The following is a 26,612-nucleotide window of genomic DNA, read 5'->3' as shown; positions in this document are numbered from 1 at the left end:
CTAACGTTTATCTTCAAGTATAAAACTCCATAACAATATTTCATAAAGATTCTCATCTTTAAACTGGCAATGTCTACTATATTCCTACATCAAATGTAGCTTCATCTTTATAGTTGCCAAGGTAATATAAACTTTGTCTTATACCTTGATTACAATAGCCACTGTTCTTGAATCACAGAATGCAGCTATTTGATTGGATTGTACGCTAGCAGAAACAGCCAATTAGAACCTGACAGAAAAACTGTGAACATTATGGCTTATTATTCACGACTTTCTGAAGATGGCTCTGATTTACTGTATTCGCTAGTTTACAATCCAATCACTGCATTTACAAACTGTGGTGATACTTGAATAGTGGCTATTGTAGTCAAGGTATAAGACAAAATTCCTAATACCTTGACCATTGTGAAGATGATTTAGCCCACTATGCCTTTTTAAGAAGCTTTGTTAAGTCAAGTTTTAAACTGGCTATTTGATTTCCCACAAATTCGAACAGGCATTATGCAAAGTATGGCAATGTTTCTACATGCATCAAATTTTCTCATGAAAATAAGTCATTTTCAAGTAATTTGTTCCTAAAGGAAGTTTACGATCAGTTAGCCTGTCGCTTTAAGTACATTTCAGGAGAAACTTGTAAATTCACAAACTAGTCATAAATTTTACAGAAACGACTTTTAAAGAAACTCAATCTCATTGAAACCCAACTTTCCTTTTTGTATCATGTTTTTTACGTTTGAAAATGCACGCAAAGTACACAACATGTGCATAAAATACCAAGAGACTCATTATATTCATGCTGTGCTATTCTCTTTTCTCGTCATTATTAACACATTATGCAGGCCTGCACTTTTCCATGGTTTTCATGCCCTCATTAAAACACAGCAAAGAAGCAGAAGAATTTTGACAAGATGATTTATATAAAGGCTTTTTATATACCTTATAATATTCAGTTCGTTTTAAAACTAAAGTTTCAATTTTAATGAAAATTTCTGCATTTTCAGAGAGTTTATGAGAAATTTTCCTACGAATGAAAATGTCTTCAGTCATGAGAATTAATTGGAACATGCAAATCTCAAGGACATTTTTTTATTATTACATTGCACTTAATTGAAAGAGCTTAGTTTATAAGGGAGATTTACAGAGAACTAAGTATGCAAGTCAAAGAGCTAGACTATTTCGGAATTTTCTAATTTATTTCTAATTTTTTGCTCCATAATGATACCAGAAGACCATATAGTTTGTATTTGGCTGTCTGTATTTTTGTAACGTGCACTAATTACCAATTGTAATAAGTTGTTATCATTCCTCTAAGGATTTAGAGAAATATAAAATCAACTACATTTAAAAAATGGCGGCTTACCTTGCGATCGGAATCTTCTACAGCGGCTAAAATTCCTGATAATAACTGGGGACTATGTTGCATTTGTTGACTCAAATTTAAATGAACATCTGAAAGTACAGGATGAAAAACATGAGTATACGATTAAATATGCTTGCAGCACAGTGACAAAACTTTGTAAGAGTTGTCTGGCATGAATACATTAACCCAGAATAAAAGACGCTTGTCGCACGCAGATACAACCTTGAAAGAGTTATTTTCAAGATACATAAATACACCATTACAGATGCTTGTGGTATGCAGGCAAAACTTTCAAGCCCTTTTTTTGATACAGCATGAAAACCATTAAAATTTCCTCTATCTTAGAGATTAGGGTGGCTGAAATATAACAAATTACTGTCCAACAAACGGCACCGGCACAGGGTTAAATGTTCACAAATATTGAGGTTAATATGTTAAAATGGAAATTCGTACTTAGTGTACAAAGTAACTTACAAAAGGAAATATATCTCAAAGATCAGGCTTTACAATGCTATGAAAATGATATACAATATGCAACTTTGATATCTGTTCAACCAGTATTTTAACATGTTGATAGACATGATTACTTTTACACATAGGGGTTTATAATTTGAAAATAGCATGAGGAACCAATATATATTGTATATCTGAATATTCAAATTTGTATAGTAATACTATTTATAGTATTTAAATATAAGATAGGGGCATTTATTTTAAAATTGGGGGCTGTTTTTGATTTTATCAGGATATAAACATCCACCATCACCATCATGAGATTTGACAAGCTTTATTAGAATTTGACCAGCGGGTCTGTCAGCTGGCATTGACCCCATGTGACCTCAATTATTCTTCATTATACAAATTATACTGAATCTTGGCAGACAGCCAAAATAATAATAACTTTACAATTGGCCTTCATATTACATATTACTGGGCAGACCCACAATCTGGAGATGAAAAAAACTAGGTCACAGTCAAATATTTATACTGGTTTGTTTAGAATGTTAAATAATGCTTTGAACATGACTGTCTGCTTATTCTAATCAAATTTTAAATATTTCCAATTATGTTCAGCAAGGCTTATAGTCATATTCATCCAGACATATTGTGATATTTATTATAGAAAAAAGCTTATATAGTCATATTCATCCAGGCTTTTGAGGATCACACATACAGATATTTGTATGAATTCATGTATCTTATATGAAGTAACAAAGGAAAGTATTTCAAATATTTCCAATATTATGTAGGCACAATAGTCTACAGTTAAATTACAGATAATCCTTAAAGTAAAATGGAAAAATGAATTCGAGAAAATTAGTACTCAAAAATCGATGAAATATGTGTGCAAATTTCAACGATAAGATACTTATTTCAGGTTATTTTTTTCTAATTTACTAGCAAACTGTTCAGGATAACTGCTATGGTTCAAACATCAAAATACGCCGAGGGAAATTGGCTGTTATTTGAATTAAGAGATGTTTTAGAGTTTGACTGAAATAGTGACAGAGCACAAGATTCATAGAAGTTGAAGTTCTTTTGATGTGAACTAGCAGATTAATGTGGGTCAAATTCATTCTCCGCTGGTCTTAAGGTTGGTGTGTAAATGACAAGTTCACCTCCACTTCAAGTCTTCAGCCTACATTGGAAATAAAAACTGTCTTTTTTCCATTTACACAAAATAAAAGATCTATTTTTTTTTTTATTAAACATGTTCCCTCTGTAGAATTGTTCTCTTCTTGTGACCTTGGCCATTGCTTTTATAGGAGAATTTCTTCTATAACACCAAAAACTCAACAAGAGGGATTCTTCTATTAGAATTGAAAATAAAATATTTTCTCTAATGCTTTTTGAACCATTCTTAGAAATTCAACAGACATCTGTTTTGGGCTCCATTAGGACATGATGGTTAAATATAATTAGACCGCTTGCATCAAACCAGCCGACAGCCGGTCACCAGAAAGAATCTGTCAGTGGACATGATCAGCAAATAAAACAGAAATAGGAACTTAGATCGGGACTATAGTGGAATTCCTTGATAACTCTGCATATTTCAACGACCGTCATTATTTACAACCTTTTCCACATATTTTCATCAAAACTGGATGGAATTCCTTGGTATTTTTGTGTCAGTGAAATGTTCAAACTTAGAACTGAGTCAAACAATTAAAGATAAATATATGCCAAGTAAACAACAGACACTTTTTTTACTATTTGTCATCTTCACTAATCAAGACAAAGTTTGACTCAACCCAGATACAACTGACTTTTTAAAGTAAGGGTTGTAGCACATTCGGTTAGAGACTTGGAATCTTTATGTCATTTTCTCGGAAAGCAAAGCAAATGGTGATCGAAGGTTCTAATCTCAGTTGGCTTGAGAAAGTCTGGTGATCTTTAATAAGGCATTCCAGTCAACCCAGCTGTAAATGGGTAAATCGAGGAAAGATAATTGCCAAGAGGTTTAAATTAGACTAAGTTGTTCACTATCTATGCTTCAAGGGATTGTAAAGAGGTTTTCTCATTTTTTATATGCATCAGGGAAACTGATAGCATCAATTTGAATCATTCTAAATTTTAATCAGACATCTGTGGTTCCTGAAATTCCACTAAAAGTAAGTGTTTGATGTTACTAATCGTGAAGGGACATATATGATAAAGCATATTTTAGGATTAGTGACATCATCAAACACTTAGTTTTATTGGAATTGCAGGAACCACAGACATCTGACTGAAAATTGGAATGGTGAAATTTGATGCTATCATTGTCCCCGAAGCACATAAAAAATCTGACGACCATGCTGCTTTGTAAAATCTGAAGACATAATCACTAATGTTGCTTTGTACCAAATATTTCAATCAAGTCAACAACAATAACATGTTTATTGGTAGTGGGAAGATGGTCCATAGTTGACAATAAAAACTAATCAAGAATATATAATAAAAGTCTAGGTTTCCTTTGTTTTACTTGATTATCTATCTATATCAACGACCGCTGGGAGTATAGACATGTTCCTTTCTTCCATGTCCTTGTTTACTTTCTATATTCAGTATTGAAGGTGGTAAATAGATTAGTAAATAAAACTGTACCAGTCAACCTGGGGTACACTCTACAATATTTCACCATTTACACCCAGTTTTTAATTTTCTATCTAAATCTGGCACAAAGAATTTAAATTTAAATTTAAAGGGACAGTCACTCTTAATTTTATTTACAGTTTTATGTTTCAATTTTAACCTTGTAGAAAGCATGTAAATGAAATTTTAAGGGACAGTCACTCCTCTGAATTTGATATTTTATAAAGATGATATTTCTCAATTTAGCCAAATTAAAGGGACAGTCCTGTGTATGTATGTCATGCAAAAAAGAAGAAAAAGGATTGTTACTGGACAGACGAAACAAATTAATATTTCTGGTTTAATAAGCGTATGTGTCAAATCCAAAAAGACACAAGAAATTTTCATCCAGGTCATAAAATATATAGTAGAATACACAAAAAATGGAGATCTTATCAATTCATTTTGTTTAAAACAAAATGTCATAAGAAAATATTACAAGATTTTCATTCTAAAAAAGATTTACTATATGATTTTATAAAATATATTCTCTTATAGAAGAAAAAGTCTTTTGTTTTCTGTCAAAATCAAAAGACATCTTATAATTTTTTTTGATCAATCTAACCTATCAATTTCCCAGAAATAAAATGAGAATGAAAATACCCCACCGTGTATAATATCAAAGTTGATAAATGACATTGAACTCTTTGAAAATATGGAACTTTTGTCTAGTGCAATTCAGAATTGAAAAAAATAATCTTAGGAGTTTTTCTTTCTCTTTGAAAATAGAATAATTTTTTTAATTTTTCTACATATTGGTTGTCTTTTTTGCATCGTCAAGAGATATATATAATCAATAATGCATGTGAACTTCTTGCACTTTCCAGATCTTGAGATTACCTCATAACCAAGAAGGGACAACACAAGAGCAACAAGTCCGGACTTAAAATGACCTTCCCGTCCATCTCATTATTCAAATTGTTTTTTTGAGGCCCATACCCTTCCCCTTTACTAAGCTCAGGAGTATTGAGTGTGAAATTCAAATCAGTTAAAGGGATTGTAAAGAGATTTTCTAAAAATTTCATGTGTATAGGGGATATTGATGGTATCGATTAGCATCATTCCAATTTTCAATCAGGTGTATGTAATTCTTGCAATTACACTATCACCATCACAAAGGCCCTAATTTATATCAATATCCACAAGAGTTACAGCCTGTGTCCCATAGACGTATGACTGAAAATTGGAATGGTGCAAATTGATGAAATCCGTGACCCTAATACACAGTCAAGTTACCTCGACCAATTATGTATGTAGTATGTAAAAAGAAACCTCCATATTGAATTTAAACTTAGAAATCAGCCATCACATGATAGGCTGTAATCTGTCTCCACCTCCATTGGCTATTTTCAGTTCAAAATTTTCTTTACAGGTTTGTTAGTGCTTTGAACTTTTCAAATTTTTAATTGACTCCCCCATAAGATAAATATCTGATTGGCAGGTATGAGTAATTGAACATATATCTTAAAGCTGGATTCCTCCAGACTGATTTAAATACAGGTAAAGATGTGCTGTTTTTTGGGGTTTTTTTGGCTGTAGGTGTTCTAAATGCTTTGTGTATTTTCTGTGGCCAACTTGACTTGCTTTTTAATCAGCTTGGGATTCCTTATATCATTCGCACGTAATATGTCAACTTGCAAATGTTCATGGTCACCAAAAAAAATCTCTAAATTGGACGTTTGGATTTGAAAATCATTTAATATGATGCCATATTAAGACTTTTCAAACCAAAACATGAGGCACTCACAGGAAAGAGAATTTTTTTTAATGATATGGTGGAGTACAACCATTGAACCATGTTATTTTCTGGTATTATAGGGGCATGCTTTTAAAATCCATTCACCATAACATGTCTTGTACCACCTTGAAACTATCTGCACTAAAGGCAATATTCAGGTATTGAAACCGATCCTTAGAGCTATTTTCTCCATTCTAATTAGATGTGAATAATAACAGGGCTATGTGTATTACAATTCACAAGTATTACCTTACCTCAAGTCTTATATTAAAAATACCTTAGATATTTGCAAGGCTTATTTCAGCTCCCTTTATTATCTGTCCGAAGCTGATTCAAAGATAAAAATAGAATTCAGGGCCAATATCAGAATTAGAAAAAACTAACATATTTCAGATGCTGATTCAGAATTATTTATAAAACTAAGTATTTCTGTCAAAATTTTGTAGTAATATTAAAATTAAATTTACGAGCATTCATTTCAAACTAGTCCAATTTCAACCAAATCATATCTCTACATCTCAATGTTTATTGTCTAATCATCACAACCAAATAATCTAGCCAAATATTTCTTCTACATATTAAACCCAGGTGTCTATAAAGGTATTCAAGTCCAACAACTTCATATTCAGATAGTAAATCTAACATGCAAACAGGTGGTAAAGTCCTATGCTAACCCAGTGTGTCTACTGAAAAATAACCCAACTAAACTGCCTTTCCATAACCTCCTATAGTGGCAAGCCCAATACTTTAACAGTGTGTCTGAAAACTTGAGAGTATCAAAACCTTTAAAAAAAAACTCCTTCTACTAGGGTCAATGTGACTGTATGTATATATTTGATTACTCATACCACTCCCTGTATGGTCCTTCAAATTAACCCTCTTCAACAGATGGCAAGACTCCATATTTCAATCTGTATATTAGACTTATATCCTACCCTTAACAAAAACCAAAATCTTATATCTCCAAATCAGCGAAATTCCTCATAGGTCAAAGTATTTTAACGAAAACCCCATATTCATTCATTTTTGATCATTCAAAAAAAAATCCCACAGATACAGATGGCAAGCCTATACTTTTAGGTTCCCAGTAGACTTATGAATATCTCCTTGTAAACCATTCACCCACTACATGAGGAATGCCCTTTAATGATCCTTAATAAAAGCAGGCCAGTATAACAGGTGTTGCTGTATAAAATATCAATCTATAGGCTAACAGGTGTCTAACTACAAATAAGGTAGAGGGATTTTAGTCTTCATATAGCTGACCATATTGCATGCTCTATTGCATTATATCACAATCTTCCTTATAATATACACACAAAGTATATCAACTTTTTTTGGAGAAACTATACCAAGTTTTTGGTAGTTAAATATAGTTAATGAAATGAAACACTGTTTTACATCCTACTTTTCTGTACATTATGGGCTAATGAAGACAGGCAATGCCATACAGTGTGAAATGAGAGAATTTTACCAGGACAACTGTCTATCGTTCTTCAATTTCCAACCGTTGAAGGATCTGTAGTGTAAACAACCTGTAGCACATGGGGTTCTGAATTTGTTCCCTGCATGACTGCAATTGAAAAATCCGAGAGTATTATCTCCACTTATGCCAGGATCAAATCCTGGACCTTTAGGTTAGCAAAGAAGCATCTTATCTATGAAGCCAAGCCAGCTCCATTGTAAATAGAGTACTGTAGCTAACATGAGTGGTATCTGATTTAACAGTACAGTATAGTTGACATGATTTTTATTCTAAATAACATTTGTTTAACAGCAATTCTAAAAGTCAATGTATTCTAATGAATGAATTTTTAACCCAATTTCTGGTAATTCTTTTTAAAAAAATCTGAATTTATTATCTGGTTTAATATTATTGTCATTTTTATTCAAATAGTTCTCTTGATACTACCCAAAATGTTGGAATCTTGCCAAGAATTATCTCATTTCGCTCATAACAAACAGTTTAGAAAAGTTTTTATTTCACAGAATTTTAAAAATTCTGCCAATGTAATAGCTGGTTTCTACAATTCTAGTTTCTTATCAAAGTTGATTTAATAGTGATCTCAAGTTAATTCAAAATGACTGGTAACTAGGGGGGAGTTACTGAACTTGGAGGTGGGTTTTTAAACATTCCGAATAATATTTCAGTTAATAACAGGACTTTGAGTGGGGTCATTTCAAAACTTTCCGCAATTTCAAATGCATCTACACAATATATTTGTGGCAGGAATAGACACAATTTTCATCTTGCTCATTTGGGCTTTGTCTTTGAGTATCTACATTAGTATTTCATTATCATCATTATCACCCTACCATACAACACCACGTTAAAGTTGGCCACACAGCCAAGCAGACAAGATATTGCATCTTTAAACACGTTGAGATAGAAAACAAAAGATCTCCACTTTAAGCCTGTCCCTACAGCAGTAATAATTCAGGTTGGTTGAAACACTGAAGCAGAAACAGAAGGAGTGATCAATATTCTCAACTGTGAAACATAACAATGTCACTTTAAATCTAGCTTAAAGCTACAGGGATTGGTTTATTGACTTCAACATGAATCATGAAATGAAAAATATCTAATATACCATATTGTGGACTCTCTTAAAGGGATTCCCAATTGACTATCATACCGGAGTAGCATAAAACATTATACCAATATTACTTTTGTTGACTTTAGAAATCAGTGATAGAGTTGAACAAAAAATATACCAAACAAACAATATTTTATTATGTTGACTCTTTAAACTAAATACAGAAATTACCATCTCAGTAAGAGAAAGTGGATTGAAAATTTTCCATTAAAAACAATGTGCACTCTCTGAAAGGGATACAGAGTGGACAAACGCAAAAGGATAGCATCAGATTTTCCAGAAAAAAAAAAACTCTGTAACTTAAGCAAAATGTATTAATGAATGCTGACAATAACTCAAACACATGGATCTGAAGTACATTTAACATCTTAAACCATCTCTTTAAGCAATGACAATGAATGACATTTGATGAATAAATGAAGCAAGGATCCTTTTAGAAAGATTGACTCAACTCCACTATATACCTTTCAGACCACTTCTATGGATTTTATACTGTGTGTAATATACCCATTCAAACCTACATGGTATCACTTTAACTTTATAGAAACTTTTTTAAAATCTTTTATTGTTTCATTTGATGTCAGTTTTCTCAAAAACAATAAAAATAGTGTCAATCTATATTGAAATCTTATATTGCTATCATGTTTTGTTGACGTTGACCTCATAAAATTCTGCTAAAAATTTCTGGATTCCCAAAACATATCGAAATTTGCACATTTTTTCAAACATATTAACACTTGTGGGGAAGCTCAGTCAGTTTGGTTTTTGTGTTCAAGATTCATTCATTTCATATTTGTGTTACAAACAGCTTTGAAATTTCTCATAAATTTTGCTTTTCCAGTAACATGGATGTGCTACTTTAAATCTTTCCTCTACACTGTTGTGATCAATATTCTACTATGAAGTCTAACAATTATCAGAGACAGAAATCTTTACTGAGGACTGGAAAGTGCCACTTTAATCTCTTACAATGACAAGTCCATGACTGGTTTTAAGACTGAACTCTCCAGTTTGAAATATTGACGCTAACCAAAACAGGATACATTCATTTCCTTGGACCAATTAAATTCTAGATCTATCTACCCAAGTTTAAGTTTTACGTCTATCTGCCCAAGTTCAAGTTTTACGTCTCTCTGCCCAAGTCCTAGTTTTATGTCTCTCTGCCGAAGTCTAAGTTTTACTTCTAACTGTTCTGTAGATTATTTTTAGCATTTGAAACAAAAAAAGTGAATGAAAATATATCTTTCAATCAAAAATAAAACAATATGATATAACTTAAATTCTAAGACGAAACATTTCAGTGAATACATATTTTCTGCATTTTGCTTTTTTGAAAATCCATAATCTTTATTTGCAACATTCTTCACATTTAATGGCAAGAGAATCTCTTAATCAAGCCAAAATAAGGCGATCCAACAAAGGCAGATTATGGTTTTCAATAAAGGTTACCACTTTAAACTAAGGCAGTAATGTTTATCACTGAACCTTGCCACTTTAAACAAAGACAGTAATGTTCATCACTGAACCTTGCCACTTTAAACAAAGACATTAATGTTCATCACTGAACCTTGCCACTTTAAACAAAGACATTAATGTTTATTACTGAAGATTGCCACTTTAAACCAACCATCATAGAAGTAAATATCCTCATTTAAAATCCCTGTTTGAAGCCAGTCCTATAAGGAGAATAAATGAGCTATTTTAGACTATTGGGATGAGGGTAAAAAAAAGATATAAGATAGAAAAGGACCCTAGTTTGAAGTAGAATAGACGTTTAGACGCCAAAACTGAGTGAAATATCTACTGGATTGTGTGTATATCACACACTCTGAGTATTTGAGCTCTTTCTATACTATACTAAGGTGAAATATGGCCCAGTGTTCATACAGAATGACTAGCTTGTCACCTTATTTTACCATAATTTATTAAAGTGTTGCCATGGTAACTAAGTCTCTCCCACTGATTCAGAAAGTTTGAAACCACACGATTTTCAAATAAATCAGATTATGTCCCATAAATATTAGATATTAAATTTTCCTTTTTTCATAAAAAATATCCCATATTAGGTTTTTTTTGTTGTCAATTTTATGTTCATATAAGGATTACACTATGAACGCTGTGAGTTAATCCTCTTTACGAAGTATGAACATTAACATTGTGTAGATATACCCACTAATTTCCCTTAGATAAAGAATAAGCTCTTACATAAAAATTTAAGCTTTCAAACAGTATTAACCTTGATCAGAAATTGACACAGTTGTGTTGTACAGAAGATCATTTGCCAGTCATGGTAATATAGGCTTATGGTAAATTAGTCAAGGGCATTAATACATGATGACAGACAATGATTGAACGATTTAACTATGTGGACTGTCTGAAAGACATGCTACTGTTACAACCCTAGGTATCAATAAAACATAGTTTGCTATATGGACCCTTCGAAATGCTTGCCGTGATGACAATCCGAAGTTTCCCATTCACTGACAACAATGTATTGTTGAAAAATAACATTGGACACATTTTGGTTACTTTCGCATCTGCATTGATAAATCTGTATAAATAGATTGAAAAACAATCTCTAATCATGTGACTTGCTGATCACATACACTTTATATAGGAAACATGTCCCTTTAACCTTTATGCCCTAGTTTTTAAAATTACAGATTTAAGTATGTCAAAATGTCATCAAAGAGTTTTTTTTTTTATCTGGAGATGTAATTAGGAGTCAGCTGTCTTGACTAAAAACCTCCATCTTGTCTTCTGGTTTTCCATTAATCTCAGGGTGTCAAGTTTCATTGAGAAACGGGGACAAGTTCACTACTTCATACAGCGTACCTAACATTAGCTTTGACTTAAACATTTTGCTTTAGAATTCACTTTAAATTATATTGAAATTAAAATGGGCATCAGAATTGTTTTCAACACATCCAAATACAAATACAAAAGTTGTAATTCAGGCAACTCTGATCTTAAACTGTATCAGGCTTTGTTGTTTTTTCATGGAGCCATTGCATTGATTGCTTAAACACATTGATAAATCCAAAGACTCTCCACATATAAATAACTAGCGATATTCAGATTATCATGGACATTGCAAAAATATTCAGATTACTGAGAAACAGTGAATAGTTTTTCAATTTTGTAAGGACTAGATGAACTATAGAATTAGTCAAATCGAACAAAACAGATGAAATTTTTTGAAGCCCAATTGAAGATAAGCAAATACAGCCTCACAGACAGCCCTTCCCAGATGACCCTCAAATTGTTATCTATAATAACTTGTACTATCAATACTATTGACAAAGAAAGGGCCCACCTTGATTTACCCAACACACTGATCTTATTCAGTATCTTTCAACCATTTATCTGGCTTTATATATTAGCCTTATTGAGTCAGTATATCCAGTTTTTTTTATATTCTAATATTTCGAAAAAAAAATAACATTGGACCTTTAGATTAGCAAGCAATCATCTAACTCACTGAGCCACTGCAGCTCCCTGTAGTAAATTGGAAGATTGAAGAATTCAGGCTGAAAGAACTAAGTACATATAACTTGCAAAGGTGCAAAGCTATTGCTACATAAAATGTCTAGAAAATTACAAAATTCAAAGTGAGGAAAATCAAAAGTCTGAATGACGAAAGGGAATTTAACTTGCAAAACAAGATTTATCTCTTCACATAACATTAAGTTTTTGTTTTTTTTTTATCAAATTTTTAATTTTTTAACCAGTCTGTGCATATTTTATATTTTTATTATCAGCTATCTATACATAAATCAATCAAAACTAAAACTATTTCATTGTATTGGTTTGTTGCTTGTTGGATATTGAAATATATCACGGGCAATGACCTCAAAACTAAAATAAACTTGACAAAAAAAGCAACAGTAAAAAAACTAACTTTGATTTCCTGACAATTTGGTTTCCCTGTTTCAAGTTTTATATAGAGCAGGTTTACCCATCATTATATGTGGTAATATAGATATTTAGAATATATAGCTGTTATAATCTTTTCTTTACAATATTAGGACATCCTACCAGGTTAATTAGGACACTCATATTCAAAGATAAAATAATGAAACTCTCATCTCATCCAACTACTACGACTACCAACAACTATCTAGTTTGCAATATCAGTATCCGCTGGAAGCGAACGTTAACTTGTCATCTACCAACAACTATCTAGTTTGCAATATCAGTATCCGCTGGAAGCGAACGTTAACTTGTCATCTACCAACAACTATCTTGTTTGCAATATCAGTATCCGCTGGAAGCGAACGTTAACTTATCATCTGCCAACCAACCAACCAACCAAACTCTCATCAAATGATATGTAGAATTTTGTTTTTTCATTATCCAAATAGATAAGTTAAACGAGTAATTTATATGCTAATCATTACAGTGTCCAGAAAAATTGAAAAAAAAACAGTTTTACATCTTTCTCTTCTAAATTCTACAGGAATAATGAAATATATTATCGTCTGCTACTTTACAGCATGTTCACAAAGTGGTAAACAAATTGCAATTTTATTCACTCAAAGTTTTTTTCCTTCTAATTTTCAACTTTATTCCTATACTGATATATTTTGGAAAATAACTAAAACATAAAGTAAAGTAACAAAATATCTTGCTTAGAACCTTGACCAGGAACAAATTATTTTTTCTAAATTCTAAACACATTTCAGGGATCTAGTTCTCGAAAACTTGTCTTAAAATATTCTTTGTGAAAAGCATGGCTCTAGAATCTACTACATACGTTACTACATTAAGTATAGCCATACTTAAAACTAGTTGGATCTTCTCATAAACTACGGGAAGAAACATTTGAAAGAAAAAATAAACTTTCTCTAATTTAACGTAGTTAAAGTTAACCTCAATTTATCAAGACTGTTTTCCGGCTAGTAAAATTTAATTAGTTCAAACATATCTCAGGTGAAGAGGTACAAAATGACTAGGTCTTCTTAACGAAGGGGAAGTTTGGGCAGATTAATTAGGACATTAAACCATGTCACATGTTAAAACCTTGAGTACAAACTGACGTACATGTTATTCGACATGTGACACTAAAACACTCTCTCTCCTATATTTATTTCTAAATTTGTTTATTATTATTTAAATCTAGGATGGAATTGGAATATTTCAAAACTTATATTTTTTTTAATAAATTCTAAAATTTATGTTTAACATTTTTTTATTTTTTTATTTGCTGAATTATTAGCGTTGAATTCAGCACTATAAAATCTATGGGCTTATAAACTTATTTATCTACATTTTACAAGTCTATCCATAAAAGAGCAGGCCATGGTATTCAAATCAAAAATATCTCGCCATGATAGGGGTTGAAACCTTTCCTGAACCTATTTCAGAGTTCACCCTGGTCCTCTTCTTATGAATATATCATTTCTAATTATCTCTACTTTACTTTTAAAATAAGTTAAATATTTACCATTGTAAAGCCAGGAGACATGTTCCTAAGATATAAATTTATAACAGATGACTGTCATCCATTCTTATTTTTCAGTGTGAAGTACTATTTTTGATTAATCACAAAAAGAACAGCCATTCACAAAAAGACAAACAAAAAAGACATTATATCATCTTTTTTTTTTAGAGAGTTCATTCTATATATGGTATAGATTTTCTGTTAATATACATTGCAACATAGACTCATTATAAATTGATGACAAACTATTTCCCACTCCAAAATATTACCATTATTTTCTTGCAATCTATTTCATTCAACATTGCAAATCAACAATTGCTATTTCAAGCCAAAATTTCATTACTTTCAAAACCTTTTACAGAATTTCATAATCCGATTTCAATAGTTGACCATCTGGTTTTAATAATTTAGGATTAAATTGATAAATCGTTCCTTTTTGAAAAACTTCCCTTTTTTAACCCAATATTCAATACGTTTGGTTATTAAAGTTAGGGTTTGTACCCATTTATGATATATTTTGAAATATTTATATCATAGTCTGAAAGCGTGGTTAAAACTATTATTTTTTATGACAAAATTATTTGAAAATCAGATCTTTTTTGAAAATTCATAATCAAGTTAAGTTCATAAAACAAAAATATAAGAATCTTCATTCATTTCTCAAAATGAATATAAATGAATCTATTATTGGATGATATTGAGAGAAGACCTAATCATAATTCACTCTTTAATATCATTATTTCTTTCTTTAGAAAATATACAGGCATAAAGCAACAAGAGAATTCTTTATAAAAATAACATCTCTTCTCTTGATTCAGATTCTAAAATAACTTTTTCCCTTTCTTTGAGAAACATCTGATAAGGATGCTCGAGCATTCAATCTATAAACTTGTACAGTTTTCTTTGAAGAATTCTGAAGATGAAATTGACTATTGGAAGAATGGCAGCATCTATAAATCATTAACGATAACAATAGGAGGTTTGCCATGAGAACCAGCCATGGATGACAAATTTCTCCAGAAGCCCTTCCCTAAACATGCTTTAAAAAGCTTTGTAACATTCAGTTACTGAATCAGCGAGGGACAAGTGACTGACGTACGGAATATCCCGATGATGAATCTTAATAAGATTGGCCGTTCTTTCAACCGTTCACACTGAATTCAAGTCAAAAAGAAAATTGACGTCAAAAGAATTATGGTTGTCAAGTCGTTTGAGTACATCCTTTAACATTACCATAACCCACTTCTGCTTTTGTAACTTTACGACATCTTTTATTTTTACTTTATCCTGGATACACGATAATAATGGACAGTTTTCTTCATCCTGTCCTCAAAATTGTTGTCCGTCAAAGGTCTAAAGTTCATAGGGTACATTGACCATATTGTTTATGGGCAACATCATATTCATATAGTGTTCTTTTCCTTACAAGATGTATACAATGAAATCTACAATATATATTCCACCAATTATTAGACAGGAAAATAGAATCTATCTCTTTAATTTGTATTTGCAAGTTTGGTCTGTCAAAGTTTTTAAGTGTGTGCAATGTCTAAAGGCTATTGTTAAATCATAAATTTAAATTTCTATTTTAACAATTTTTAGAAAAATGCAGTGTTTTCCCTTTTATAGTTTTATTAATGAAGGCATTCAAATTGTAAGTTTCGTCTGTCAAAGTCAATTTTGTTTAAGATGAAAAAAATTCAATATTTCAATTGTCTCCCTTTCCTTCCTCCAGTCAAAATCCTTTTAAACCAAATTTCCTTTAACCTAATTTCTAACTGACAATCATTAAAGTTAAAGGGACACTTTCACTTTGTCTCTCATTGAGAAAAATGTGCCACAATAACAATCTTGTTTAATGTAACTTTAATTCTCTGCAAGACTGAACTTTTCAGAAAATTTTGTCATAAATTTGGAAATTAAAAGATCTAAATATTAGACAATTTTTTATGACATGCGTTTTATGTAAGATTCAGTTAACATTTAAAGTTTTTTTTTTTAAACTTTCAGGCCAGAGTACTTGCATTCAGTTTCTTCTAATGTATGTCTGAAATATAGATGGATTTCCTTTTTTGCACAGTGCTCAAGCATTTTAATTCAGCACAAAATATTGCAAACCAGGAAATTTTATAAGAGCTGCAATAAAGGATACAAGCAAATGTCACAAACTGTTTTATTTGTTTTTACATTTGCCAATTTGCTCGAACTTATTAGGTTTGAATTTCATGAGTTTTACGCCATTGAAATAATGCTCCATTGAACCTATATCTTTTCTCATAAAATGGTCAAGACCCAGAAAAGTTGTTAGTTTTTGTACCCTTAGATTAGCATACCTAGTTTGATAGGTTGAAATGAAGGCCAAATATCTATACCCTACTACTCTACATCATATTTTATCATGTCTAATATATTTTATCTTATTACCTATATTGGTCAGATATCGAATTTTAAAGATTATTTATATGTGACCTGGAGCATATGTAGCCAGTTTTTCTTTTAGCGCCCAGGGTTTGAATTCTCTTAATAATACCACGGATGACTTATGTTTCATCCACTCAATACTCAGCTGACATTGTTGTTTGTTGGTTTGAATCCATTTCAAATTATCATAAAAAAATCCAATGCTATATCTTATCAATGAGCTCAGCTGGCAGCCAGTTGTTGTTTGCTAGGCGCTGTGAGTTCAAACCCCTGTAAAAATACCAGACCAATGTTATACTTGATCAATTCATTGTCCAGGCACCACAGTAGCTCAGATGACAGCTGTTGTTCTTATAGGACAAACCTTTTCAAATTATTCTAAAATGTACAATGTTGTATCTACAGAGAACCAAATGTACCTGTTCAATTATTAATAATACAGCAGAGGGGAATCAGTTGCTGTCAGAACATAATCCTGTTTCCTTGGTGCTTGGGGGGGGGCTTGAATTCCCTATTGGTAAATCTAATCAAGGTCTATTGATATGATAACGATGCTCCCTACCCTGATGATTAGAATAGATAAATCTTTACCCCAGCAGGAGGGTAGTGGACCAGACATTAGGTAGATTTTTATCACAACTGACCCAAAGAGCATGTACAATGGTCTGAATTAAGGGGGCCAAAAGTACCCTGAAGAAAACTCAAATAAAAACTGGAGACCTTGTGATGGTCACATGTCTTCCACTTAAGACGGCCAGATACAAATAGACCAAGATTCAAACCGCAAAACAAAAACCCAAATCCAAAACAACAGTTTGGTGAAACATGATTCAGTGCAAATTCAGTCACCCACAAAAAAAAATTCTTAAATCATAAGGTCCATTCAAAGATTAGATATAAAAGATATATTGTGTACATGCAACTTTAAAAGATGAAAATAGGGATAACCTAGTTTGATAAAAATCACCCTACAAAATACAACATAGTTGTACTGATCACAAGCACAGTAAGAGGCAGTTTTTACAGATTATCTGATAAGTTTTAAATGACCCATGTGTTTAAACACGTGACTACATCCTACCGAGATGATTATATTGAACAGTAGACTAGAAGTTGGTAGGGGTCTGCTAGATCTAGCCATAGACATACATGGTCAAATACAAAATACAAGGCTTGAAGACGGGGTCTAAAGGTGTCTACACGTGTGACTGATTGGTAGTTGGTAGGGGTCTAGATCTAACAAATAGACATATAAGTGAAGGGAAAACTTGAAGATTGGGTCTAAAAGTGTCTAAACATGAGACTACATTCTACAGAGATGATTGGATCGAAGATATCAAAATACAAATAAAGGGAAGGCTTGAAGACTTTAGGTCTAAAATTGTTCTAAAAGGGATCTGCTCATCTGCTGGAGTAACAGCTGTAACAACTTTACAGAATGAAATAAAAAATCATCCCGAAAAACTTTTCAAAACAATGGAAGTATATTGAAATTTAATATGCAAACCTACAGTATCAGTTCCATCACAATCTTGGGCCTTGTTTTAGCATGGGTCTATACTGTGTGACCTAGGCCAGTGCTTTTATGAGACACCATCTGACACAATCCCAGTCTTATTTTTCATACTTTGAGATTAAAAAATACTTTTGATAGAATATTATCATACTTCAAGACCTTCTTCAATCTGCAGCTAAATTTGTCAAATTTTCCTGTGAAAAAAGTTGAAAATATTCACAAGAAAATCTCACTTACCTGACAAATGTTAAAAAATTATGATAAATTCAAAACAGAAACAACATTAAGAAAGAAAAAATAATCAGTTCGTATTGACTTAGTGCCAAGAGTAAAACGATTTCATGCAGACCTGAATCTGGTTCTGCCATCTCAGAAGTCACTGTTGCACAAGCTTTTCCAATGTTCTTCATGTTTGTAACCATGTTTGTCAGTGTCTTCTTAGCAAATTTGAATATTCATTAAAATGTAAATCTTACTAATATTAACACAAATTATTCTCACACTTCACTATATTCACAAAAAGTAATATTTTCAGACCACGGATTATTGTTTTAAAAATAAGACGTTGAATTTACGCTTATTTTTTCGCACACTTTTGAAACTTGCTTCAAAAATAAGACTACATATGACACCGAGAGTATTCTCAGAACTGTCGTTCAATGTGTTTACAATTTACTAAGAGCGCTAATATGCCTATCACGAACTATGTATTATACAGAATCTATCCGATATTAACACGCTATTGTTGTCATGGAAATCTTTTCAGGATTTTAATCAAAACTGGATTTTTAATTAGCACTAAAATTTTTAAACCGAGCTCTATCATTGTCTGATAATCGTGATATTTATGGGGTCTCATTTTTGTAATGATTCCTAGATTACAGATGTGGACATGTAGACCTAGTAAACACAATGGTGGTTTCATCCCTTCTAGAAACTTTGAGAATTTTTTTACCGGTACAACTGGTGCGTCATCACTGATCATTATGACTTTAATATGTTCTTCTTCTCAAATTTTTTGAACATATTGCTGGTTAAAAAATCCAAAGTGAATTTGAAAATATTTTCAATTTGTTTAAAAATGATGATTTTTCAGTAACAAATAATGTGCATTCTAAAATAGGAGCCTTTGGTTTGACCATGGCATGGGTGGAGCTGGCCTTCTGCAGATTTTAGGGATGGACATGAAAATAATGTTAAATGATTCAAAATGGACAATATATATCCAAGGTTGTTTTGATAAGTAGGAAGAGCTTATAGAACTTTCCTGGCAAAATGTCCGTCACTAGCTATCCTATGTTTTTTGAGATCTCAACCAATGCCTCTATAAAGTAGTATCTCTTACAACCAAAACCAACAGATCATGGTATTCAAATCTAACAGAATGTAACTGAAGAATTTTAATGATGAAAATGCCGCCAGACTTACACAGTCAGTTAATTCATAGGAAATCATTAAAATACCGAAACGTAAGCCAGATGACTGAAGTTCATTGTGTGATTAGGATACATGCTTGGGGTCACGCTGGATAATTTACACCCTAAGGAGCTATTTTAGTATGGAGGAGTTGTAAACAACTTGAGATAGAATTCTGACGTCATTTGAATGGTTTCCGGCGTGAGCCATGACGCAATTTACTTACTAGCACTGACATTTTCAAGGATCAATGTCCGTCCAAAATTTGCTGCGATGGATGAACTCTACTGACGTAAATCATGACACTAGATTTTTAGGGTAGGGGTTTAATTAGTCTAGTTGGGGTCACTGACATACAAATATCAATGTTTTGCAACTATTAATATGACTGAAATAGAGTTGAATGTCCTACATTTCTTCACTTACTAAGGTTAATGAGGACGGAAAGCACCACAGTGCCCAAATTTATTGCAAGGACAGCAGCAATTAGTATACTCTTCTTTTAGGATTTCGGACTCTTCAGGGATAACATGCACAGTCTGTAGAACATGGGCTTAACTTCATTGCCCTATCCATGAGGCTAGACATGTTAGCTTACCCCCCTCACTGATCTGCATTCAACTTTTGCAATGTGTAAGTCAATGTACTGGTCTGAAAAAGGCTCAGCATCTCAGAATCACTTTTCATTTCCCTACACTGTTGAATTTGTGACAGGAGATTTGCAGTACAGAAATAATGCAGCTGTTCTGATAACGATTTATACACTCATACTGCTTGTTGACAGTTATATTGAATTTGTCTTGATTTAATATATATATATATATATATCAATATATATATATATATATCAAGTTTAAGAAGAACTGGATCTTTATATTCCAATGGTATTGAATAGTGCTGACATCATGGAATCGCTGTATACTGATACAACATGACACAATACATGTATCATACCACAATGTTGTGTATCAATACTTGACCTCTCATTTCTTTCAATGACTTGACTGAAATTGTTGGAAACTATTCATAAGAATGTTAATCACACCTAATAACTACATTACCAAATATCACAGTTACAAAGTTCATTTCTACCCCTTGTTACCCCTTATCGTAATACGTATTGTATCGTGACTGTTGTATCGTGACTGTTGTATTGAGACTGTTGTATCGTGATGGGTATCATATCGTGACTGTTGTATTGTTTGATTGGTGATACCCAGCACTAGTATTAAAGGCAACCATGGCGATGTATTTACATAAGCTTTGTTCTTTTTTCTGAAACCATATTATGTATAGATTTTGTAATTGATATGTTAATTTCATGCATCAATAGATATTGTTTCAATCAACCATGCCATTCTATATGCAATAAAAGACTTCTGTAATAATAAACTTCATGGTTTACATGCATAGACTGTACAATACAAGGAGTTAGCTAATTTTTCACCATTCTTTGACAATATAATATGGGTTGAATGTTAGATAGGACATCATGTCCTTGTATATTAGAGATAATTATGACCCATGAAAAATAAAGAGTTTATTATCAATATTATCATCATTTTTACATTATCAGAAGTCATAATAACCTAACGAACAAGGAGAAACAAGGTTGGACCTTCACTTCAATGTTCTAAGAAGCTCCATTTTGGTTTCAGAAATCTATAAATTATAATATATTGTCAGATAACTGCAACCTTGAACTAAACTCTACAGATTCTCAGTTCTTAATGAACAACACTCATAAGTAAGATATATATTTTCAGAAGACATGACATTGGACTTGACAAAAATAGAATTTAAGCAGGCATGATTTTTCGTGTTGTGTCACTGTCATTTGTACCTGTCAATCAGTGTGAAGAACAAAAATTCTACAAGTGCAACAAAATAGTCATGCAATGCAAAAATAGACCATGTGGTTGAACATGTGCTTCAACATGTGCTGATTGAGAAACTGTGAATAAGTTTTAATCCTTATACAAACTGTTGTGAAAACAATGTCTTCAATACCTAATTAATTGAACCACAGTGTGCTATATATCTCAAATTATATTTACACCTTTAATATACCATTAATTACCTGGACTTGGATATCAATTAAAACTTTAAAGTTATAGGATAGTTAATTAATCTTAATTTCTAATACGGTATATATGTCTGACACTTTCTTAATCTCCTAAGAGCTACTGGTCATTTATATACTCATATAAGTCACTTATAGACTAGAGTTTCAATACATCCCTACCCTAAAGGCCAATACCCTCAAAGACTTTAATTTAAATACCCTTAACAATGGGCAATAACTCATACACTCCTGATTAATACCCATATATTTCTACTATAATAAACTTTCTATTGTTTTAATGAGGTCAATTACTGACTGATATCCTCAAATCAGGAAACTTCCTGATAAAGATCAAATTATTATCCGATTATCTCCAGTTTTTTGTATTTCCTGAAAAATCTGTCACATTTTAAATGACACTATCATAATATCCCTAGATAATAATTCAGCCATTTTCTAGTAAAAAGATTAATATCATATTGATGTCTGTCAAATATTTCATTCAAAAATAAGTTTCATGAAGGGGCCATATTATCTAGAAATGTTTTAAGAAGCTAACAGAGAGAATTAAGCTTATGTGCATAATAAACGTATATGACAAAGTGCAAAAGAGACAATTCTTGAACCTTCTTGAAATGAATGGAGTTATATGTCCTACTGTTCTGCAACTAATGGGCTAATGAAAATTGAAATATGAAAGACTAGTATAAGAGATTTGAAAATAAATTCACATAAAATCACAGGCCTAGGTTGTGATGATAGAACTATATATTTTCATGTGTTCTTAAAGAGATACTACCTCTTAGAATGCACATAAAAATTTAACTTCTCAAACTTATGTATAAAGAAAACTGGAAAACCAAACCAGAGAAGACTGGAAAACCAAATTGCTGGATGATAAAAGGCTTGAATAATCATAATATTTACAAGACTTGAAAATCAAGAAAGAGAGCCTGGAATCAGTCAATATTCCCCACACCAGCACTTTAACATTCTCCAGCCTGGTGTATAATCAATAGTTCGGCCTCTTCTATTCTCTCTATACACCTACTGGGCTTTTATCAATTGTAGTTTAAAGTGGCAAATATACCATTTTATCTTCAAATTCTACTTCTGAAAGTTGCTTATCAACTAAAACCCAAACTTTGTGCAGATAATCACAACATGTCTATTATTTTTAGAATCAGACGACTCTTTATACCAATGAATATATTTTGGCCTCAGTTCTTTTTTTCATTTATCTCTTGAAACGTAAAAGAACTATTTTACTGGTTTCTATAATAAATTCTATTATATTTGAAATGTAAACCATTTTGAATATAGATACAGTTGAAACGGACTAATATAAGCTGTATGCTTGTCTATGGATCAACTATATTGTATTATTTTTGTATTATATATCATGTAGAAATAAATATTGTTTAAACCATAATCACAACAAATTGGGCTTTTCAATTCCGTTTTTTCAATTGTTAACGTGGTTTTCTGGAAAATATTTTAACCGTGTCACATTTACACATAGTAGCCATCAGTATCCACTTTTGTTCATTATCAGTATGGTGACAATAATTACACAATTTTTTCCTTTTTGGTCAGCATATTTCATATTTTCATTTCACAAAATCTAAGGTTATTGCTCAAACAGGTGTCTTATCGCACCTAAATATATTCTTCAAAACTGATTTTAAAATAGAACAGTTAACAAGCTGAGAAAAACAACTGTTAATGGAAGTCAATGTTGCTCACAGTTACGGAAATGACAATAATGATCAAACTATGAAAAACAATGTACGAAATCTAAGTCCATGGAAAACTCGAGAAAGCTGTCAGGGATTCCTATTTCAGGAGCAGGTAGTGCCAGATTCATAGGGCTTAGACTGAAATAGATCACTTGTCTGAAAACTGATGCATTGCGTACTATCTTAACAGTGAAAATAATTTTCTATTGTAGATATCTTAGCTCTACAATTATTTTAGGTTTCAGTTGATAATTTTGAACCTACATTAAGAGTACATCATGAATTATAAAGAAGACACAAACATGGTTATCTTGTCATACACATAGCTTGAAGGTATCTTGTCTATCCTACATTATAAATAGAGCAATTCATCACCTAATATAGCAAGTAGAAGTAGGTTTATAATAATATATATCATATTTATTACCTAGTTTCAACCCATATATTGCATCCTGTATCTGGTAGTTAATATTTTCATGACAAAAATCCCTAAAAACTGAGTGGACTATACTAATATCAACTAGCTTTCCCAGAATTTTACTAAAAACCCACTCGAAACAAGCTTTGATAATCCAAAAACTTTTGTAAGGACTAAGCTAATTGGTAAAAATAAACTATTCAATATTGAGATATAGCAGTATCCCTAAAGGATATACAATCCAACTCTTATTGACTTGAGATATGATTTACTGAAGCAAATCAATGTTGTTAAAAAGATGTAAAACATCAAGAGTCGCATAATACATTTTGTTGATGGGCTGTAGCACAGTAGGTTAGAGTGTTGAATCTTTAAAGGAAGCAATTTGCTTGTTTATGTTGAACAAATGGTGTGAAATTCTGTTTCTGCCTTGACCTCAGATAGAAGATAGATCGGTAGACAGAATCCTGTTGAAACTAAGTTGTTATCCTTGTAAAAGATGTTGGTTTCAAAAATATGTTGTAAAGAGCTATGTATGGCAGCAGGATAATGACTTTAAATGGATAAGTCATCATTGTTATTTCCACAAAAAGACTCATTTCATTCCAGGAATAAGGAAAACATAAAATTCAACTCACCCTGAATGCTTTGTCTTCGTGTTGACTCTCGTAAATCGTAGAACTGTGATGACCTTTGACCTTGCTGATCGGTAGGACTAAGCTGAGCTGATTGGTTTAAATTCGGGCTCAGATTAAGTAATGGCGGACTGTGTGTGCTGATAAAATGACTGGGTGACTCTAAAGAGTGACTCGGTGATCTGCCAGAGATATGAGGGACTGAACGTTCTGGCATGAAGGTGGTGGAATCGGCACTGCAGATATTGCTGGCACCAGAATTTATACAAGTTGGTCCTTTCGGTTGTAATAAATGATGTAAATGGACTATCGGGGCGACATCTTGTGGTGTTGGTGAGGAGGCAACTGGCATTCTACAGGCACAATGGAGTTTTTCTGAAAGCAACCAAAAATACTATATTAAAAGTCTGCACAAGCAAACAATTCTATTAACAAAAATCTCGTCCCAAGCATGGAACAATTGAAAGTAAAAGTTGTATAGGAGTGGACAAAGAATAGAAGAGTACCATCAGGTGTTTCGAAAAGAGTAAGCAGTATCTGTTTTGCATGAAACACACGCTAATAATATATATAGCTTATTCATTCCTTATTCCGTTTTTCTGATTATTCTTATGTGAGTTGAAATTGGAATATCACTTTGATAAAAAAAAAACATGAATACAGATTATCACTTTGAAATTTGAATGACCAACTTGACATCCCTTTGGAGAGTTCCCATAGCTAATGCAAATTTGATATTTCTTTCTATCTTCACTATTACACATAAGGTAGAGACTTGGTATTTTGCCAAAATCTTTATCAATTCAGTAATCCAGCCATATTGCCTTGACATACAATACCAATGGGCCTTCATACTAGGCAATATCATGATTGTATGTCTTCACATTGGCTAGGATTGCCTTTCTTATATCTGATAAACTGCCAATGAAGTCTGCGCATTAGTCTATAAATATCCCTCGATAATTGGAAATTGAAAAGAATAGGCTATGGCTGCTGTTCGGGCAAAATTTCCCTCATTGCACACTGCACAGAGTTACCTGTATTCATTAGCCCAGTAGGTACAGAAGAGTAGGACATAAAACTCCATTCATTTCATTTTATACATTAGTCTAGATTTTTATTATTCTTGCAGCAAAGCCAAATTTTCAATATACATGAAGGCTTTCACACGATATATATATATTGGATTCTGTAAGTGAATCATTCTTCACTCAGTCATCCAAGAAACATGGAGAATTTCAACATGACACTAGGGACAAATGTAATAGTCTTCTCAATACTCAGAATATAAAATTGCCTCATAAACCTAATTCTTTGCTATACAACACTTTAACAATACTAATGCTCAATGCATTAGTCCTAATTCTACTTCCTATGAAGGCATTGGCTTACTCCTTTTTTATGAATGTAAACTTTTAGAAAGATCAGGTATTCATTCAGTGAGGAGTTCTCAAAATGTGGACACTCTCCTCCTTTTTCTGTGAGTCTGAGATACTTTGAACGAAAAATGATACAAATAATAGGCCTATTTCAATAATACAAATAGTAGACCTAGGCCCAAATCCATAATATAATGCATACACCAATTTATATTTTAGCCTGAAAACCAAATCAAAATTTACCCATTCATCTAGCAACCATCTCACATAACACAGGCTCAGAAATTCAGTGTGCAAACCTAGAGGCCGATGGCTAAAGTACACAACTGGTGAACAAGCATGGCTGTGTTCTGTCTGTGTCACTCAGCCTGGTTGGCCGGGAAAATAGGTCGATTGAAACACAAATAAAAAGTCGATAAAGTGAATAAAGAAACCTTTCAAATTTTGATAATTGTCGAATAAACTGTGGTACTTACGATCTTATAAATTTTGGATATTGGGGGACAGAATAAACGGTGAAAATCTGTCTCTACTTTCCCCAAAGCAACACTCAATTTTTCATGTTGTAGAGTAGCAATCAAATAAAGGATTCCCCGCCTACAATGACGTCACATCCGATGGAAATACCTTTTGCCCAACTTTAGTTTATTCTTTTATTTTCAAAAATATTCAGTGATTAAAAATAAAAAGGGGTCAATGGCTTCAATTTTTAGAAATGTGTGTTAATTGTTCTAGCACCCTAATTAAGATTTTATGATAAGAAAAACATTA

At 32.2% G+C, this 26,612-nt stretch overlaps 1 protein-coding gene across 1 annotated transcript; it reads right to left on the bottom strand.

The window, feature by feature from the left end:
* LOTGIDRAFT_159127 (hypothetical protein) lies at window positions 1–24,814 on the bottom strand (the record flags this gene model as incomplete). The annotated part of the gene is made up of 3 exons (XM_009052777.1): window positions 1–84; window positions 1,361–1,449; window positions 24,466–24,814. 3 exons carry the CDS (start codon window positions 24,812–24,814, stop codon window positions 1–3), a joined length of 522 nt encoding a protein of 173 aa, XP_009051025.1.
* Between the last annotated feature and the right edge of the window lie 1,798 nt (window positions 24,815–26,612).

Source organism: Lottia gigantea, assembly GCF_000327385.1.
Source record: "Lottia gigantea unplaced genomic scaffold LOTGIsca_19, whole genome shotgun sequence".
NCBI classification, from domain to species: Eukaryota; Metazoa; Mollusca; class Gastropoda; family Lottiidae; genus Lottia; species Lottia gigantea.
This window is presented reverse-complemented; position numbering and strand designations above follow the sequence as displayed.